Genomic DNA, 22,143 nt, shown 5'->3' with positions numbered 1-22,143 from the left:
CAGTTGATACGCAAATATATATAGTAGCTCATTTATTTGTGGTTGTTGGTTGTCACTGTACTCAACTTTTCCAGCGATTTTCAGTTGCAGACTTCAATTACACAATCATAGTGAACTAAAGGCAGTTGCGGCAAGCTCCTGTGGCTGACAGTTGTGTGGTATGACATACCCAGAGACTCATTCCAACTAGTCTACAACTCGCTGCAATGAAATCGAACAGGTTTGATTTTGTTTTAAATTGTAGGGTAAGGCTCTGTCTGTGTGAGAGTTAATATCGAATGAGCGCACTCTCAGAAATACAGTGTACATAATGCAATTTCATCTACATAATATCAACCGTTTATGCCCATCTCTTTCAGCTACCATCACTGCCATTCTTGTTCATGCTCTGGTTACATCTCCTATTGATTATTGTAATTCTATCCTTTCTGGTCTTCCTCACAAACTCCTTTATAAGCTCCAGTTGGTTCAGAATGCTGCAGCTCATATTATTACGAGAACCCCTTCCATAAAGCACATTACTCCTGTCCTTCAACAGCTTCACTGGCTCCCAATTAAATATCGCACTGATTTTAAGCTTCTGCTTATTACTTACAAGACCCTTCATAATCTGGCACATCCTTATCTTTCTGATCTTCTTCACATCTCCATTCCTTCTCATATCCTTAGGTCTTCTTCCTCTGTTAATCTTATTATACCTCCTGCTCGCTTGACTACCATGGGGTTTAGAGCTTTCAGTCGAGTGGCCCCTCGCCTCTGGAACTCTCTCCCACAAGACATTCGTAATATCGACTCTCTTCCTACCTGTAAATCTCATCTTAAAACACATCTTTTAAAGATGACTTATTCTGTCTGATAATTTTAGCTGATAAATTTAAATTCAGTTTTATTATTGTATTTATCCTGGTTTTATTGTACTGTAATATTTTATTAATTTTATATTGTGAATATTTTTATCAATGTGTTCTGTAAGGTGTCATTGTGTGCCTCGAAAGGCGCCTATAAATAAAATAAATTATTATTATCATCCTGTTGTGGGTTGGCGCCCTGCCCGGGATTGGCTCCTGCAGACCCCCCGTGACCCTTTGGATTCAGCGGGTTGGAAGATGGATGGATGGATTATTATTATAAAAAGGAATGTGGGTGTTTTAGACCACGCAAACAGAAGAAGGACTAATTTGTCGATATCTTGTGTTTAACATACCACAACAGAATGGAAAAAAGAAAAAAAGGGAGCAGAGATTGTGGTTGAACCTGCCGTACCTGTAATGCGTTTGCATGACACTGGCTATGTCAGGCTGAATAATATTGGGTGTCATAAAACGGGACAGGCTTGTGGTATTTTGGAAATGTGAAACTGTGCTGGAAAATTGTCACTTAGTCATCTAATTCGTGATATCCTATGATAACTAGTTGTATCATCTGTCATCCCCGCTGTGTAGAAGTCATGTATTGTGCCACCGGCTAGGGCTAAAATTAGTAATTTACAAGTCTGGTGAATCCTTAACTTTTATAACTTTCCTCCTTCAAATTTACTATGAAAAGTAAACTCATGAGAGCATAAGTCCATTCTGGCAGATTTGCAGCCATGTATCAGGTTCACTACACAAAGGTACACTTCTGCACAGACGAGTTATGGGAGAAGAAATGTCAGCTACGTCCAAGCATTCAGGCACATAGGAATTTGTTAAACAAAGACTTATCCATTGAACTGGCAGATGTACTAGGAATCTTGCAAAACAGCATTTAAAAGCTAGTCTTAAATAAGTAATTTGTCCAGTTTAAAAGGGGAAATATAACTGATCTGTCTGTTCCGTTTTTATAAAAGAAAGAGAGACAGATACCAAGCTATATTAGAGTTAATGCTTTGTGTTTTTTGTTTATTGTCCTACTTCTGTATCCAACTTCTATAATCCTTCTTTTGTGAATAAATTGTACTACTCGGTTTATCAATGGAAACTTGTTTGAGTTATTTGTTCGAAAGCCAGTCTTATCACCTGCCCACATCTTAACACAGAAGAACGTTAAGAATTTTATGTAATTCTTTGCTATCAAATGGAAATTCTTTGTTTCCAATAAGACCTTAATGTGGATTTAGAACTAAAATTCTTAATTTTATACACTCAAAATTTAGTTTTCAGCATAATAAAGGTTATGCTTCCAAGGCATTTTGCTTAAGTTTAAAAGGAAAAACTGACACATACATTTTTGAAGAAGCAAGTGGGGTTTCAACTCCTTTGGCCTCACAAGTTATTAAAATTTAAAAACACCACCATTTCAGAATATATTACTTTCAGCTGTCAATTTCATATGCACTGCCATGTTCTCTTTACATTGTGCACAACAACAAGTACTGAAGTGATAATTATTAATTATGGGGAAGAAACACCTTTGTCAATCTGAAAAAAGTAAAATGGAGATTGAAACCCCCTACTACAGGTAGCTGCTGATTCAGCACCTTTTTGGCTTCAGCCTAATTTTGTCAGGTTTGTAAGTCATGGTTTTCCTATTTAACGGCTTATTTTAATTTCAATGACCTGCTTATTACTTTTGTTTTAAAACAAACAGTATTTTAAATGTGTCTTTTAAAAACAGAATATAATTAACCAATTAGGGAAAAAGCAAAATCCAAACAGTGCTGTGCTGTATAATTCCCAGCATCCTGAGTGCGCATTTCCAAATTGCTGGAAGGAAGAACTGACACTTTTAGCAATCCCTCGGCCAAAACAGCACATCTCTGCTGAGGGATCAGCTGTTAGTTAGTGATAGTTTTTCAGTTCTATGTGGTACTGTGTTATTATCAAAACTTTAGGATGTTTAAGTATAAGGTTGGCTTGCTGTACATACTTGTAGTTTAGTTTCAGTTATTTGTGTTTTGTGATTTAGAGCAATGCAATATTAATTTTACCCCAGGGCCACCAATGGTGTTCTGCACCCTTCTGGTATTGGGTGCATCTTGTGATGTCATTATTTACTGGAGAAAGTTTTTTGATATTTAGATGAGCGAATTCTATAACTGAGTGCTGCTGCCCTATTTTAGGTCTTGAAAGGGTTTTAGGAGAGTTGTGGGCAAGCATCACCAAAGGATCATGGCCAGGCTATACATATACACTTCACCCCCAGATAGTCCAGGGGAAAACAAAACCTCATTCATCATCTTGACACCATTATATTAGAAGATAATTATAGTATTAATACATGTTCAGGTGACCTTAAAGTGACATACACAGTTTTATTCTGAAATTGTCAAAGGAGTTGTCCAGTTGAACATGATTATGAAATATTGCTGCCTTTTTTGGAGAAGATACCATATGTGATAGCTGTCTTTGGTACCTCTCAATAAAATTATCTGCTTCCCAACTTCAGTTTTCAGTCTTTGGCAGTGCCTTCCATTAATTTCACCATCTACCTCTTTTTCTGCCTCTAAAGTGTGATATTGTAATGTTGCCTTTTTTCTTACATGGTAGGTTTCATGTTTTCCTACCCATCTACACATTATTATAGAAAGCATTTTAGAAATCCACATTACTTATTTAACTGCCTTCTGAATTACTTCTGACAAAAATAGCAGGGTGCTATCAAGACTGTTACATGTATCAGTGGACCTTTCTTTTTTTATCAGCATGGAAGAGATCAAAATGGAAACAGTTTTGGCCAGTCTGCTGCTAGATGACCACTATAAAGGCAGGAAGGTTGCAAGCCATAAGGTGAGTCCTTATCTGTTAAGATGTAAAAGAAGTAAAATTCTCTTAACATAACAGGAATTACAGTATCAGTCATTTCACCAGGCCATTATTTAACTTAAGTAACATTAGTGATAATTTTGTGTAATGTCTATTTTTGTCTGCATTTTTTATTTTCTTCTTATACATATTTTTTTATGTTATGCACACTGTTTTTGTTTTCACGTGTTGATTCTGGGCAGAAGTTGCAGGAGACTGAATTCAAATTATGTTTGTATAGAGTTTACATGTTCTTCTAGGGTTTGTGTGGGATTTTTCATGGCACTCTACTTTTCTTTTCATGTTCTGAACACGTAGAGAATAAATGAATTGGCAGCTCTAAATTGGCACAAAGTGAGTGAGTGTGCCTTGTTGTGGACTGTTTAGTTCCCACTTTGCATCCCCTGCTGTCTAAATAGACTTTAGCTTCCGATAATTCTATAGCAAATTATATATACCAGGTTATAGAATAGATAAATGGATAGTGGTACTGTTTCTGTCATTCTGTTTCACTGTGCATTTTAATTATGCTTTATGTGACAATTTAGAGGTACTATAAATAAGATAAATAAATAAAACTGTGTGCTGAATATTTACTGAATCAATTATCCTTAATTTTCTTATGCACTTAATCTAGTTCAGATTCACATGTAACCAGAGTCTTTTTCTGCAGTAATGGGCACAAGGCAGGAAACAACCCTGCCTAAGATACCAGTTCATTGTAGGCCTTAATATGATATCAACTTTCCAGGTACCTGAGATCCTCTGACGCCAACCTTCTCACTACTTCAGTGTCTTACTTTGTAACTTATTAATGCAATTTTGTTTTTGTTGCTTGCTGACATTGTATTTTGTAATTGTTCTGATGTACTGTATGTATGGTAATTTTGTAGATTGATTTAGATTAGGCCTTTGTCAAAGAATAATTATTGATGACGATTCTCTGCCAACACTCATTTAATTTGGTGGCTGCTACTCTCTGTACTATAATTCTTCCTAGGTCATTCTTTGAAGCTGTATAAATTGTAGCATTCAAATCAAGCTTAAAAACTCACCTTTTCTGTTTTGTTTTTGTAATAGTTCATACCTGTAACTTTATTTTTCAGTTATGAATCACCTTTTGATCCTCAGTGTCTGTTATTAACTCACTGTATACACTGTATTGTCAATTCATCTTTATTTATTTTCCTCTTCAAAATTTGTTACCTTGTAATACATCATTGATCTGACATTTTGTTTGAATTTTTAATACTGTCTCAGTAGACACTCAAAAACAAGACAGACACCAATCAAGCTGATTATCTGTGTGAGCTTAGATGACGGATGTGTCACAGATCTTGGTACAGTGGAAGGAGGCAGGAAGTTATGCTTGGGAGCCCCATCTGTGAATCTGGCTTCTCCTCCCTCTCTCTGTGACTGACTTTTGCCTGTCTCATCAGAGAGGCAGCCGTCCATCTTAAAGTAAAATGCTGCCTCATGAATCATGAGGTGCCATAGGGGGTGTTCTTTGGTTAGGTTCTCCCAAATTACAGTGTTGATGTGCACTGTAAAATTTATTGACTGTCTGATTAATAAGAAGAAAGTCTAGTCAACAGCAAAACGTGAACTTAAGACCCACCTTGAAGCTCAAAAAACATCAGGATACGTAGTTGTGGTGCCTGTGGTTACTGACCTTTGTACGTCACTTTTAATGTGAATTTTGCCAATTTTCTAAAAAGGATTTCTGCTTTGACAGCGAATCAAAATTGTTTAATAAAAATGTCAGGGGATAACCTTAACTATGTAAATAGTTATATGTTTCAGTGTAGTTGTTAGGATACATACGAAAATTGCTTCTACAGCATATAATTGCATATAATTGTAATTAGGCATTACACTGAACACCTGCCATTCAAACTATTTGCTACTAAATATCTGTTATGATGTGGACTCATTCACATGGTGAAAGGAGTGTGAGGCCTCCAAAATGCTTCACTGGCCAGGCCAAGCCTCCTTTGCATGCCCAGAAAGTGGCCTTTCCCCAATGGACTTATTCCCAGTTCCAGTGACCTGCCCCAGGCTTCACGGGCTCAAAAGGGATATAAACCTCAAAAATAAACTTTAATGTACCAAGAATATCGCAAAAGCACCACAGGAGCGTATAACCGTACATCATAAGCTTATATAAAAAAAGGCAATCAAAAAATCTGTATAAATGGAAGATTTACTTAACAAAAAATACAAAGAAATGCTCAAAGGCCCAAAAAATATCAAATGGTTTGGCTTAGAAAAGCACACAATTCCCAAAACACAATCCAGAAGATTAATCCAAGAACAGAGCAAAAAAATAATCATTAAAAAAACAGTAAATCTAAATAGAAAACAATACTTACAAGCTCAGCAGCAATTGAATGATCTCCAGCTCTTGAGCCATCTCAGCAGACTTATATAGTCAGAGGGAGGACTCAGGAGTGGTGACATCAGGGTGGCCTGCTTCTTCAGGTTCCACCCACAAAGCTCACGGAACAATAGGACATTTAAAGGGGCAGTACACAATTAGAGTTACAAAAGAAACCAAGAGAAATAGCATCAAGAAATTAAAATAATAACTTGAAATGAACAAAAACAACAATAAAACAAAACCAGAAATACATATTAATTCACACTATTTTATTCTCAAAGTCATGGACGATAAACAGATTTTCCTTGAGGAAGACATAGGTAATTAGTTACAGGTGTTTGTCTCCTCCAAGGCACAATGTGTTATGTACGATTTTGAATAACATGTACCAGGAGGTATTGTAAACAATTAATGTCCTGTGAAAGACGTTCTACAATGGAAATAATTTAGCACAGCCAAAATTGGTGTTTTTATGCATTAATGGGTAAATAAGTTATGGCAAATAATTTTTGGAAAAAAAAAACAAAAAAAAAAAAAAAACAGCAAAGTATCCAAGTGATATAATCAATGTATAGATGCCTGTGTATCTTAGTTAAGAATGTCTTCTTATATGTGAAATTAAACTATGCGTCTGTATTTCACATACTATAAACCAGATGTGTAAGTTCATTGGTGCACACATTATATGCTATGCATGTTTAGTATGAATGAGATTCAGGTTGATGGATTGGAAAATCCCAGAGCTGTGAACACTGGATAATGCTTGCTTGTCTTAATATTGAATTCTTCCAGCACCAGGAATGGAACAGAATTGGGGGGAGGGAGTGGAGTAGTGTCCCAGCATGTGTCACCTACCTCTAATCCTGCTTTAATTTTCTCTTCGAACCTGTGATGCAGGCTGCCAGCAAATTCCAGTCATCTTTTATATTGGATTTGGAGCAGGTTTCTTTCCTTCTGAGATTCACACACAGTAACCAGCCTGTAGATGAGGGCCTGCTTAGTGTTTGTTTAGCACTCAGCTGGGATTTCTGCCTTTTTAGAACTATATATCTATATATCTGGATGTTTGGTCCTAGTCACCTGCTATTGAATCATGCCTTCAGTGGCTTAATGCCTCCTCGTTCATTTTAAACAGTTTTTTTTTCCTTAAAGAAAAGACTTCTTTATTAAAACGACATCCGACTCAATCCGGTGTATGAAAGGGCAGTCAAACTTTATAAGTTGTTTTGCATGCATATTAAAAAAGGGTAGCGGGGGGTGTTCAAAAATGGCAACCTTGGGATCTTGTGATTTTATTGTTAATAGGAAATCTTGCAGAGCCTCTCATGCATTAGGACATTTTATAGTCATGACTTTAATTTTTTTTTCTGAGAAAAAGAAAATCATTGCAATGTACAAACAAAATACTAAATATCACTCAAATGTAAAAATAACACTCTTAAAAAATACTTGATATTGCATCATTAACATTCTCGTATTTATAAGTGTAAACAGCAATATTATCACACTGCTGAGTCTTTTGACTTGTGTTATTTTTATAAAAGTAATATGATAAGGTACTGTATGTGTTTTATTGTAGAAGGGTGTTGGGGTGACCCTGTCCTAACTTGGTTATGTAGACCCACAGATATGTCCTCCAACCCAATTCTAATTCTCTTATCCTTGCACTTTCATGGCCTGGAAGGAGACGTAGCCCACAGCCACAATATTCTTGCACTTGGGAATAATGGATTCATTCTGCTCCTGAAACTGGCTGCTACTGTGCTTCAGTTCTTCTTTTAGAGGATGTTCTCTCTTTATTCATTTATACCCCAGGCCACAGGATAGAGCAAATATTAAATGGAAGCAACGAGGAGCAGTCATTATAGTCTTTATATTCTTAAATATTCCTAATGTGCCAAAAAGCAAAAGCAAATAAAAGTAAATTGGTGTGACAAATTGCCAGTAATACAACCTGGCTCTTTCAGTAACTATCATACGCCCAATATGTTTGTGGTGTTCAGTCTCCTAAGGTTACATTGTTGTGTGGCTGTGTTCTCCCTGCTTCCTGCTTCTCCTCTGTCCTAGTTCTTCTCTCTCTTCCTGCTTGAAGCTGACATTTTAAATCTTGTCAGGGCCAAGGTGAACACTCCTAGCCTCTCTCAGTTCAATGTTATTTTGATAGACCATTGCAGTACAAGTTCACAAGGTCTCCTTACACAAAGATAACCAATGATTTAAGGGTGACACATTTTAAGCAAGTGAAAAGTCCAGAAAATTACCACTTTACCATTTAAAATTTCAACCTTTGATATTAGTACTAGGGTGTTGTACCGTGTTAGCCATTATGAATATAGTGAAAACTCAAGCAAAATGACACCTTTTATTGGCTAACTGAAAAGATTACAATATGCAGGCTTTCGAGGCAACTTACATCTTGCCTGAAGAAGGGGCCTGATTTGCCTCGGAAGCTTGCATATTGTAATCTTTTTTTTATTTTATTTTTTTTGTAATCATCACATCTTTAATATATTAAACTCTGCCTTGGCATAGAGCACTGAGAAATATATCAGTTTGTGATTAATGTGCCTCTTCCATAATGAAGCTGATCATTAGCCGGGCTTTTTGCTTTATGATGACAACTACTCTATGCTGCTGCCAGTCCTAGTGATATTTAATTCCAAGATGCAGCCTCACTATGATGAATCAAAATGGAAGTACAGAATTGTAGTACATTGAGTGTGGCCTGGTGTCTAAAGAATTAGACCATAAACATCAAGATTAATGGTTTGATTCCCTCCACTCACTTAGAGTTAAGGATGTTACTTCATCTGGTAAGGCTTCATTTATAGAAATATCAAAAGATCTATATAATCACTTTATTTCATCAGCTAATAAAGTTAAGTCTTTAAATGGTATCTTTCATGAAGCATAACATCACAATGTGTTTTATAGAACAGAAAAGAAGTCAATTCACAGCAACTAGATGTAACATCATTCACATACAACATATGGCACTAGAATTATGAATGAACTGCTAATACATTGGTTTAGGTTGACTTTAATAATTAAATATAATGTAGTGCACATTGATGATTCATTATGCTATAATTACACTCTCTGTGAAAACAATAACCATGTCATGATTTTTTAATATAAACTGTAAATATACTGGTAATAGTCCTGCTTGTTGGTCCAGCCACCAAGAGCACAGTGGATGAGATTAAAATTGTGTCCTCAGATTTAGCTAAACCTAACTGAGCAGCCTTAAAGGAAGGAATCAATGAGGCAGTAAAATCTTTCTTTCTAGGGGACTTCTATGTTTCAAGAGGCATCAGTATTTGGGTAAAAAGCTGCATTTTTGAATGAATGGCAGCCCTTAATTGTGTGGCCTTCAAAAGCATCATCTGTACTGGAAAGCTCTTTTTATTTTCTGCAATATTGAAAGGATTAACCGAGCTGGCCCCTCGGCGGATACTGTTTCATTTTACACTTATTAAAATCTTAAGAATCTACTTTATTATTCGTGTTTGAAACCAGTTCAATTATTTAGATTTGTGTCTCTGTGTCTTTCCTCTATTGTACCACCTGCGGCCCCCCTTCTTAACCCCCCCATCCATAATTTTTGATTGAAGAAATCACATGGGGTCACGCAAGGAGAAGTTCGAGTACGGGCCACGGTGCTGCAGACGGAGTTTGAGAATTTTGTCCACTCCAATGAGGAGAACACTCAGGAAGCCAAACTAGGTTAGTATCTCTTTATTCTCTAAAATGTACTTTTGAGTCACTGAAGGGCATGTCCACATAAGAAGATATTAAGCACACTTCAAAAAAAAAATAATAGGCACATGACCAAATGGCATTTCGAGTTTGGAAATTGTTTTAGTTGAAAGGAATTTTCAAAGATTCTGACTTTCAATTTTCAATACACATTTAGAGAGAAATATTGCAGCAGTATTTTTTCCTTTGGGAATGTGAGTTTTACTTTCTTATGGTTTAAGTAAAGCTGGCACACATATACAGTAACTAAGGTGGATTATTTCAGCATTCATCAAATGAACGTTGTTATATGTGTGAAGTTGAAAATAGATATATATAACATTTAAGGCCTCATTTTAATTGCCTTTAAACACTCCTTATCTGCATGGGTGTAAGTAATTGGGTTCAAAGCTATGATTCGCTACTGGGCTTGCTAGAGGCCAAAGCCACTATCCAGCTTTGTTTTTTGTTAAAATGTAGACCAGGCATCTGTCTCTTTAAGGATTATTTAGCAGAGTTTAAGCTGAGTGCCATGAGGATTCATTGGAGTTATTTCCCCTTCTATAGATTTCATTGATTTGAAATGAATACACTTTTTTTTTTCCCGCCTCTTGCAAACAGAGACTTAACCGAATCCCTTGCTGCGGTTCCAGGACTGCCAGCTAAAATCACTCTTTTTATTACAGTTCATAAATGCTTTCTCCCAGAGCGCTCCCTAGAAATTTCACCTAAACTTTGAACAAACAGATTTTAGCCTTCTAGTTTTAACACTTCATCTTATGTGCTTGAAAATAGCACTGTCAGTCATAAAACCAGACAATACAGTCAAAGGAAATACTATATTGCAGCAGGTACATGTAGTAGTCACATGCTAGCTGGAAACCAACAGCAGGGTTTCTCATATTAGACATGACTTTCACATGTAACATTCCTCAGATGATGATAATACTTTTTATAGATTTACTGTACTTCTTTCAACCAGAAAATATCTTCAGTTTCTGCACCAGCTGAACTCTGACAATTGTCCGAGCTCAAGAAACATAGCACATGAACTGGGCAGTGAGATGTAAGATAAATTCTTTATATAAGAGGCATCTGTACAGCTTTGTTAAATGTTTCTCAAAATTAATCCAGCAGCTTTGTTTCTTTTATAGCAAATGTAAAAAAGTCTCAGAATTCAAAAGTTAAAAGAAAATTTAGATGTGTACCTACCCTAGTCCTAATACTTTTTTTTTTTATTCAGCTTTGCAGTCTTTCCTACGTGCCTATGCCACATATCCTGCAACCCTGAAGCATGTTTTTCACATCAAAAAACTACACCTGGGCCACACAGCAAAGAGTTTTGGACTCAGAGATGCACCACAAAACTTGAGCATAGGCCATGGGCGCATCCGAGATGGGAAGTCCAAGCAGCAGCAAGAAAGAAAGAGGTAAGGGTGCCATGATGATTTAAAAAAGTCTTATATTGTGTCACAAAGTGGATGCTTGGTGGCGCTGTTGCTCACCTTTACCCCAATAGACACAGGATAAAATCACTAAGAATTAATTTTAATTTCTTCTTTTTTCAATGTTGTGCCCCAAAGCACCACAATAATCAATAAATCAATAATCACTAATACAATTCTCTCCTCCCAGCAGCTCCGTCACCTCCCAACTCCGGCTTTCCTGCTGGGTCTCTACTAGTCCTTTATATAGTCTTTGACTCGGAAGTGCTTCTGTCTTTCCATCCATGTGATTCACCAGCACTTCCGGGTCAGATGGAGACTTGTATTTTCTTCAGCCTGGAAGTACTTCTGGTACTGGTTCTGGTTCCATCCCCATGACTTGGGAGTACTACCGGGCTATATTGGAAACAGAAGTCCCCGTGTCTCTCTGCAGCATTCCCTGGCAACACCCACGGTACCCAGCAGGGCTGTGAAGCCGAACTCCATCTCCCATAGTGCCCTGCGGGAATCCGGGGCACCGCTAAGCTGCAGGGAAGTCGCCATCTAGCATCCTGTGGGTTTCAGCCTAGTTAAACTGCCGGCTGTCCATCACAATTGCTACATACAAAATTAAGAGAATTAGTTCATCTGATGTTCACAGTATTGTTTGTCCAAAGAAGAGTGACTAGGCTGATTCCAGGGCTACAGGGCTTGAATTATGAGGAAAGATTAAAAGAGCTAAGCCTATACAGCTTAAGCAAAAGAAGATTAAGAGGTGACATGATTGAAATGTTTAAAATTATGAAGGGAATTAGTACAGTGGATCGAGACTGTTATTTTAAAATGAGTTCATCAAGAACACGGGGACACAGATGGAAACTTGTTAAGGGTAAATTTCGCACAAACATTAGGAAGTTTTTCTTTACACAAAGAACGATAGACACTTGGAATAAGCTACCAAGTAGTGTGGTAGACAGTAAGACGTTGGAGACTTTCAAAACTCGACTTGATGTTTTTTTGGAAGAAACAAGTGGATAGGACTGGCGAGCTTTGTTGGGCTGAATGGCCTGTTCTCGTCTAGAATGTTCTAATGTTTCTACTGGCTTAACAATCATATTTTATATGTTCATACAGTTTGGTCAGTTGTCCCATGAAATTTTCTTAACTTTTCTTGGTCTTGCTAATCTATAGAGCTGAAACCCATTTTTCTTATGCCATATACTTCTATTTTCACCGCCATGCATCATTTTACCATTTTTTCCTGTGCATTCCAATCCACATCTCCAAATCACATTGTTGTGTTTTCTTTACCCCTACAGCAGTTATGCCTCAGTGTGGCCCTTACATTGCCAACCTTTTATTGTAATGTCATACTAATTGCAGTTTTTTTCTTCTAGTGCCAGAAAATCTCCTTTAGGTTCTCAGAATTGAGGGCATTGCCTGGTCACACAAATCAATTCTCTCAGCTCTGCATTTTCCATCCTCTCTGAAACTCTGTACATACAATTGTTTATTCTCATTGTTGTCCTATCCATCTTTCCTTCGTGTTCCATCTTTGCCACTCATACAGCATATGACTTCTCATACATGCTGCACAGCCCTTTTCTTTAAGTACTATTGAGGCACCTTTAAATTTTAAAATTGTATACTGTTGGTAGAGAAATTAACAGACAATGTTGAGTCTTCACTTTCATCCACATTAAACATTTATCCCCAGTACCATATCAGAAATTAAAACTGTTCACTTATCAAATAACATGTTTTGTTTTGAAAATGGTACAATGTTGAAATATAATTAAAGCAAAATGTTGTATTAGTGCATACAAGGCTCCAAGGTTGAGGTGGGTCTTGAAATTTCTCCCTAAAGAATTAGTAGTAACACCACATTATTGTGGTTGTGCTATCTTTATGTCTATGCTTTATTCACTCTTATTGGATTATATAAAGGATAAAGATGCTTTTAAAAATAAGTGTGTGTTTTGCATGCACAGATGTATCAATAACACAGATAAATAGCCATAACACATTCTGTGTTAATATGCCCTGTTTATTGGTACATCCACACAAGGGAGTCCTAAATTTGAGTAATATAGGCATTACTCACATGGAGAGTATGTTGCGTTATTTAAACATTAAGTGTGATCATCTCAGAAATGTAGAAAATGTAGCAATTACATCCACACAAGGGGGTCTTCCATTTGAGGAATGCAGGTATGACTCACATAGAATTTAATATTGTGTTATTCAGCAATCTCATAACTCTAGAAGCCATTTTGTGTTTGAATTGATATGGTAATTATAACAAATGTGTATAGGGTGGCAAGAAGCCAGAACCTGTACAAATGCTTAAGACTGCCATCATGCAAAACCATCCAAAATTAACCCTTAGCATTAATTAGTATCCTTTTTATTGACCTTTTATACATAGGGAGAGAAAAATGGCATGAGTGTTTCTGACCCTCACTGATTAGTCATGGAGGCATCTGTTATGTTTAATTGATAATGACAAAGCAGGTTAAATATGGTGTTACACATTCCCAGTAAAAATATTTACTGTTTAATAAATTATTCCCCACTAGTTCCCAGGTTCACTTATTTTTATTCTGATTCATGTTCTTTCATATAAACGAGATCTGTCTATTTTGAGAGAAAAGCATTTGAATTGAATATTTGAAACTCCAACACCTTTCTATCAAATGTGTGCACTTCAGTCAGCAGATTAACAGCCATTCATTTCCACATTTGTCTAGATGCCAGAGCTCATTCTATATTTAACCAAGTGGAAGTTCTTGCCAGTGTGTGCCACTTGCCATAACCCTCTAACCCCCTCTGGATGTTCTCCAGCAAACTAATCTCAGAATGAGCTTAAATGATCCTTTGGACTTCTTAGCCATGCAGTAAAGCTTTGGGGGCATTATTTCAGAATAATTAGACTAGATAAAACACAATTTGTTGTCTTACTTAATCAGTGACACACACGAAAAGTTGTTTGTGTTATTAATATGTACAGTAGAGGAAAAACTTTTATTCTGGGAATATAAATGACTTCCATTTGGAATATACATGTGTTGGACCTGCAGAGAAATTACTTTTGACAAATGTGGTTTTAATGTTCCACATTCATGCTTAAGGTATAGTATATAAAGTTATTTTTTTACTTGTGTTGAAGGAAAAACCTCAAAAAAGTGCCATTTGATACAAATACTCCTCCATATGAAACACTTACCTCTATTTAGAAAAGGTAACACAATGCAGTGCTAAACAAGCTTAAGGGTTGAGCTACAAGGCAGTCATACCTCCCAATCTGAAAAGAGATTACTGAGTACATAGAGAAGTGCCAAGGTAGGAAAGCACTGCTAACCTACACCCACCATCTCCATTAGAGTGGCAGAAGGGAGAAGCAGCCAGTTTCAGGCACTGTAATATGAGACACCTTCAGGTAAAGATGCTTCTGACAGCTGCACAGTTACCGGAGAGTCCCCTTCTTTCCGTAGCTTTGTTCTTCCTTGAATATCTGCCTTCCTTTGGCATAGAAATTACCCTGTGATTAGAATTCAAAACTCCTCCATTCCCGGCTCCTGGTTAGCATGTGCCATTGACAGGCCGTAATTGCAGGGAGTCTGCATTGTGTCATGGCTGAATACCAACAACATGTGAGAGAGCCCTATCTGGCTGCTCACTTTTCTACTTGGTATTAGTTTATCCCTCTTTTCATTTCTCTGTTATCGTAATATCTCCCTGCCTTGCTGAGCTAGCCTCTCCACGACGATTCGCTGTGTTTCTTTTGTCCACCTGTCAGTAAATCTTTTCATTCACCACGCATTAACAGGCAAGGTATCAAGTGTGTTTTTCAGGGTCTTTTGTTTGCCTGCTGAGTGTTTTACTACTCTGTCCCTCTCTCTTTCCACTTGTTCAGTTGTTCATTCCTTTAGTTTGTTTGAATCCTGGGTGTTGTAGTATAAAGCTGTCTTAATGGTTTATTGATACTCCTGCGTGTATTAGTAAATCAAATTTGCAAACGGATACTTTGTACCCACTGTATGTAATAGAACATATAGCTCCAGAAATGTTAATAATGTTATGTTCGTGTGCATTTTATTGACTACTTAGGTGCATGTGCAGTAAAACCTTAGTTTTTATACAAGTGAGCATTGAGATAAGAAGCCCTCATAACACCCTCTGCACCTAGAAGTGCATCAAATAAACAAGTAATTAACAGAAATGTCACTTGTATTAAGTAATCTACATGGAAGAATACACAAAAGTGAGAACACAAAGCACACATAAGCAACACTGAAATCAAACCTTGTTGTCTATCTGTGCTTACCTAAATGGGTCTTAAATTCAATGCCGGCCTGTTGGTGTGACCTGCCTATCAGAAAGAACCACATACAAACTCCTTTCCCCTCTTGTCATTGTCTTGCTGTACTCTGTCACCAGGTCCTGTCAAATCTTTTACCGACATGGTACTTAATGGACCTCAGGCCATGAAAGTGGCTTTAAGCTATATCCTGGGGACACTTCAACCATGTCTCGGATTTTCTCCCAAGATAGAGTTGCACAGTGTTTGCTCCAGGGACACCAGACTAGAATCCCTCCTTTAGCAGCTCTTGCGCTCCTGAACTGGCATAAGCCGTATCTCTTCTCCTGTCAGTGTGTTTCCCTTTCCTTGCCTGAACGTTTTCTGTAAAATGTAACCTTCCATGTGAAATCCTGGTAGTGCACTTCCCTACCTAGGTGGACATGCTTCGCGGTATGTACAGTATAGAACCTTGTAATGTTTTTAACACTTTCTAAATAAGTTGCAGTTAAGTAAAGTACAAAAGAAATGCGTTTATTACTCTGTTTTTAATCTTACTTTATCTGGTTAGATTTAAATATTTAATGGATTAAAAAAGTAAAGATTTTCAAAGTTAGCACTGGGTTATCAAAAACTAAAATATGTTAGAAAAAATTTGCATTCTTGGGGTATTTTTCAGAGAGTATGTGTTCCCTGAAAATTGTTTTTTCTGACTGAACTAACAACCACATCCTTCCACAATCAAACGGATCTCAAAATAGATGGCAATGTAAGAAATAGTCAAATATCAAAGAAAAATAGAACACTTGCTTGACTTGGTTTAAAATGTTGAGAGAAACAGCTGTTGAGGCAGCTGGAAGACAGCTTGATCACCAGAACAAGAACTGCTGGCCCAGTAGTGAAACCAGGATTACTGTGGAGTCACACCACAATACATCTCAGTCAGAATATTTGCATTATGGTTAACTGCCAGTGGTCAGTTGTGAACCTGTAAAGTCTGGCTCTGGAGAGTGTAGTGGCGGCGTTGCACAGAAAATTTTGGGGTTGACAGAGACAGAGCTCGACTGATGTCACCAGGAAGCACTGTGTTCACAGTGTTCAGGACCAGTCTCTGCAAAGATGAGAAAAGGAGTTGTCCTTTTAGCTTACGTTGTAAGCAGACCGCTTCTAAACCAGACATTGCAGGTTCACAGCTGACACCAGGCAGTTCACAACAGTTCAAATCTACAAACTGAGATTCTTTGTGGTGTGAATCCACAGCAATACATACATGTTTCTTGTTCCTACATTCTCAGCTGTTCTGTGTTATCCAAATAAGTAGGCTTTCAAAAAATGTCCAAAGGCTAGATGGGAGTTCTGGCAGTCAAATGTTATAACAATTTAATAGAAAGAATCAAGTAGTATTTTGTTACCATCTTTTTTTAAATGCTTAAAAATGAGTCCAATAAAAATATATTCTTTAGCCGTGTCTTAACAGAAACTTTCTAAGAACTTTAGTTAAAAAACATCTCTCTCTTTTGCTTTATTAGTTTTCTAGCAGTCTGTTTCTGTCTGGATATTTATATTTGAAAAAGACCATATCTCACTTCTGTAATTTCTTGGTCTGTGTGCTTAAATGTCTCATACTGCATCCCTCATGAGATTTCTCTTGTACATACTAAATGTGTTTTATGTGTACATATTGGCAAGCTAAGTCAGTGTGTAAATATAGCTGTCATGAACAGGAGTCAGAACCATAACAAAAAGGTTCTTACTTTTTTCCAAAAAGTGCCACAAAAGCAGGGTTGGGAAACAAGGAATCTTTATAAATAAAATAATTACTGAAAAAGAGGAAAAATAACAAAAATGCTCAAAAGACCAAGTTGGATGTACCTAAAAGGCAATCCAAAATAAACAAGTCTCAAAAACATAATCCGTGCGCAAAACCCAGAGACAGAGCAGAATTAATTAGACAACTATTAAGTATAAATGAATAGTAACACTCACACAAGACTCCTAACACACTCAGTGCACCACTACCTGAGATCCACTTAAGTCAGGGTGGCCCCGCCTCTTATGGTGCTACCCACAAAGCACAAGGGATGTAAGAGACAATGCATCACACAAAGATACTAAATAAAGCATAAACATAACTATATTAATGCAAAATTTTATAAACATATGACAGACATTTTAAAATAAAAAGACAATATAAACCTAAGTTATACAAAAAATCCTGCCTAAGATAGAACAATGACAAAATATGGGTCTGCAGTGCAATTTAAAGCACAGATCACAATGACATATTGAATACTGATGTTTATTGTTTGCTACAGTATGAAGCACTTTGGGCAGCAGTTGCAACTACAGGTATCTCCCTATAAGATGTGCATTTTGGGATGGTGCTCTCAGGGTCCTCCATGAATTAAATGAATTTTGGATCATTTTGAACATTTTCTAGAGCATCAATCTTTGTTTATGTGGGGGTCTTATCTTTTCTAGTTGTTACTTTTGTGCATGAGTGAATTGGCAATTTATTGATGTCATCATATTTAAAAGCGAGGGTTTTCAGTAACCTCTTATCGATTCTATTCATATGTCCCATAATTTATGTTTTGTGCTCAAACCTTTGCCACCCATAAAATAGACTACCAGTAACAACACTTTTTTTTTTTTTTTTTTTTTTTTTTTTTTAAGCTAAAGGCATGTTTACTGGTTACAGGTGCTGCCCTCACCAGTTTTTCTTTGCACATTCTCTCAAGTACTTCCAAGCTGCTTGGATTCACTGTTGAGAGCAGTTTTTAAGTCAGTAATCCAAGCCTATTTACATTTTTTTAGTCATTGCACTGTAGCTTTGGTCTTGTGCTTCATGTCTTATTGAAAGGTGAATTCTCATACCAGTCCTTTACCAGACTGCAGCAGGTTGTCATTGTTAGCGTTACAGGTACTTTGGTTCATTCCTCTTCCCACCCTCAATGTTGCCAAGCCTCATAGTCCCTGCTGATGAGAAGCATCCCCCTAGGCTAATGCTGCCTCTGCCAGGTCTGATGGGACTCTTTTGGGTCGTTGCTAGGCATCACACCTTTTGCTTTCAAAATGAACATTTCAGTTTTGTCTTGCCTGACAAAGAAGTATTTTTTGATTAATTTTACAATATTGTATACTTGTAAATGGTTTCCTTAAAACATCTTTAAAATGACTTTTGGAAAAAGATTAAGATATTCATGATTGATGCCATATATTATTGTAGTTTGATCGTACATTCATACATTGATATTGATCTTTTAATCATGTTGGCATTCCAACATTACTTGTAACCTCAGGCAGTGTGAAAGCACCAACCCAGAGGTGTGCTAACCTGAGCTGAAGTTAGCTTGTTTCACTGTGGGTGGGCTTAAACAGGTCTGTGGTATTAAGTGGAAACTCTTAAAATTTTGCTATAATTTTTTTATTTTTTTTTTTAACTATTCCTTTTTGATACTGTCTGGTGTAGCTAAGAGAGGCTGGCAGCATGCACTGATGGCACATTGCCGCACCCACCACATGATGAACCCCCTGGATTGGGACCCGAGTGCAGTGGGTGACACCTCTAGCCTTAACTATAATAGACCAGAATACACAAATGATTTTCATCTAGCATGGATGTGTATGACACCACATCTTTCTATTCTTTGATTAATAATATTGAGGAATAAGAATTTTTTGTTACAGCTAATTATTAGTCTAGTTTTTTTTTTTTTTTACAGTTTTTAATCCATGTCACTGCTTGGTACCTTTGTGACTATTTCAAAAGATTTTAGCAAGTTTTAGCCTTCTTACCAAGTAAGACTAAATGAATAACAAATGCACAATACGTATTCAGTTTTATGCTTATGTTTGGCTGAGGTTTCGTTACCTGGTTATAGGTATTCTAAATAAAAAAAATGAGATATAAGATTCCACTGTGCAACACATATAAGTCTGGAAAAGAACTGATATTTTACACTGACAGTGAATCCAAAATGTATTTATACAAAAAAAATCACTGATACATTTGAATTGTGTTCTTCATTCTTTCATAATAAAGCTAACCAACTCTTTTAAAATTAAATATCAAAACTTCATACTACATTCAGGTTTCAGGACGTGGCCGGCAATTAGAGTACTTGTATAAAAGATACAATGGCTTTCCTCATCTGTTCTTGTTTCTGTGTGCTACCTTAGTATAGAATGTACAGTTATTACTGTATGTGAAAAGTAAGTGCACCCAATGAATTGTTTGTTTTTTTAACGTATGTTGATATAGAAAGATTTGAACTTCATTTAAACTATATCTGTAGGTAAAGGTGATATACTAAAACAAACGTCAGGCAACATTTAAATTCTGTAGTTCATTGTATAATGTAAATTGACGTACATTTATATTTTGCATGTGAAAAAAGTAAGTGTACCCTTTCATTTATGACTTTCTCAGATACCTAAAATTAGAATCGGGTGCAGATCATTAGAACATCATTAAAGAGCATCTTATCTGAACTGGTCTTATTTAAAGCTCAGACATTTAGTTTGGTTTGCTCTTTTTTTGGGGGAAGGAATTTGTTATCACCGTGCCTAGATCTAAAAAGCTTTGTGAAGCCTTCAGAAGGAAGGTTATTGATGCTTATCAATGTTGGGAGGATTTAAAAAGATCTCCAAACAGATTGGAAGTCTACCATGCCACTGTCTGTGTACAAGTGGAGCAGATTTCAAACAACTGGCAACTTGTCCAGCCCAAAAGGATGAAATATGGTAAAAAGTCTCTAAGAACCCCTGAATTTCATGACAGGACCTGCTGATACTTCTTGCCACTGTTGCTATCAAAGTGCATGAGTCCACCATTAGAAAGAGACTATAAAAATTACATCTACATGGCAGTTGTGCCAGGAGGAAACCTGTACTATCCCCAAAACGTATCAGGGAAAGACTAAAGTTTGTCCATGAAAACACTGAGGTAAAGATCAGGACTTCTGAAACAAAGTGCTCTGGACAGATGACGTAAAGATTTGAGTTATCTGGCCTCAGCACCAGAAGACATGTTTGGCAATATATATCCCCAAGACAGTATTTGACCAGACCAACCTGATAGCAGTTGGAAACCATGGTGGTTGGACTGTTATGGCTTGGGGCTACTTTACTGCATTGGGCCTAAGCAGCTCAGCACCATAGAATCCACTGTGAATTCTTCATAACAACAAGGATGGCTTAAGGATAATGTCAAACCATCTGTCAAAAGATTGAAGCTTTACCAAAAGTGAACCTTCAAACAAGTCAATGACCCTAAATATAACACTAAGTAAATAAAAGAATGGCTAAAGAGAAAAAAATGGAGGATTCTGTAATGGCCAAGCAAAAGCCTGGATGTCAGATGTTGTGAGTGGATTTGAAATGGGCTATGCAGGCAAAACACCCCTCAAGACATCGCACAGCTGAAAGAATTCTGCATGGAGGAGTGATAGGAAACACTGACTTGAGGCAACAGTATCCGCTATTAAGAGTCAAGGTTGAACATATGGAAATGGTGTATCAGTATATTTTTTTATGAATAAATTAATGCAAAGTCATATTTTTCATTGTTTTCCTGTTTAATTACATTATCTTTATCTATAGGTCCTGTTTCTAATAGTTAACTTGAGCCGTGTTGCACTTTATAAAGACAGTATGTCCATATAGATCTAGCGATGGATCCTCCACTTATAAGAGTAACTGTCGCATTAATTTGAGCTATGATTACCCCTTAGGAAGTTTTCATCATAAGAAAAGCAGAATTTTACTTTACTTTAAAATTTTGTTTTGAAATTTTTGAGTACATTTATTAACAAAGACAAAGTTGTACGCTGAGCAGCCGGTTAGGCACACTATCAGGAAGTAAAGATTTCACGAGCATTATTCAAATATCAAAGGCAAAATGAGAGGTGTGAACACTGAGAGGTGTACAATTCCAGATATAAGAAAACAAAGCTCAAGTCAAAGCAAGTTTGCTTGCCAGTTAACTTCCTTTTATAGTCCTGTCAATTCGAAAATAGAAGTTATGTGGTAGCCATCTGTTTCCTAGCAACAAAATGCTCAGGGGAACTGGGGTATGACATCTGGACTCCAAGGCATCTTAAGTAATTTTGCGTATTTTTATATCCTTTTCCTGGTCTGTGACTTTCTGTAAATTTCTTCATTAACCAACAGCAGAATGTTACAGAGACAAAAATTTAACTCAGTAGTTAAATTAAGTTAAGCTAAAGAATTTTCATCTTTGTTAAGATTTTGTGTGTCTGATTTAATGATTTAAAGGCAAGGGGTGATATTAAGCCTTAGGTACTACTTCGTATTGATAGTTGACTCATGTCACCCACAAGAACATTCAATCTAAGCAGATATCTTTAAATTAAAATTTAACCATTAGTTTGATCATTTTTGGAGCCTGAGCTGAACTTCATTAAACTCTTTTCATACTATTGTTAAAACTACATTCAGCTTTCTGATATTCTTTCATTTTCTAAGCCTCATCTTTGAAATGACAATGCTCTTAAAATTTTAGAGTATTTTCATGAATACATTCATTCTTTTAAGATTTTTACAAATTTAATTTTA

General features: G+C 36.6%; 1 protein-coding gene across 2 annotated transcripts in view; it reads left to right on the top strand.

Moving 5' to 3' along the window:
- The window catches only part of ddx31 (DEAD (Asp-Glu-Ala-Asp) box polypeptide 31), a 136,550-nt gene that overhangs the window by 93,632 nt on the left and 20,775 nt on the right, over positions 1-22,143 (top strand). The window contains exons 18-20 of one of the 2 annotated variants that reach the window (XM_028808571.2): positions 3,623-3,707; positions 9,717-9,828; positions 11,084-11,270. In XM_028808571.2, coding sequence (XP_028664404.2) covers positions 3,623-3,707; positions 9,717-9,828; positions 11,084-11,270 — 384 coding nt within the window. The remainder of the gene's footprint in view (positions 1-3,622; positions 3,708-9,716; positions 9,829-11,083; positions 11,271-22,143) is intronic. The other variant, XM_028808572.2, reaches the window with a different exon arrangement.

This window comes from Erpetoichthys calabaricus, chromosome 9 (assembly GCF_900747795.2).
Source record: "Erpetoichthys calabaricus chromosome 9, fErpCal1.3, whole genome shotgun sequence".
NCBI lineage: Eukaryota > Metazoa > Chordata > Cladistia > Polypteriformes > Polypteridae > Erpetoichthys > Erpetoichthys calabaricus.
The sequence above is the reverse complement of the archived record's forward strand: the minus strand, read 5'-3'. Positions and strand labels throughout refer to the sequence as shown.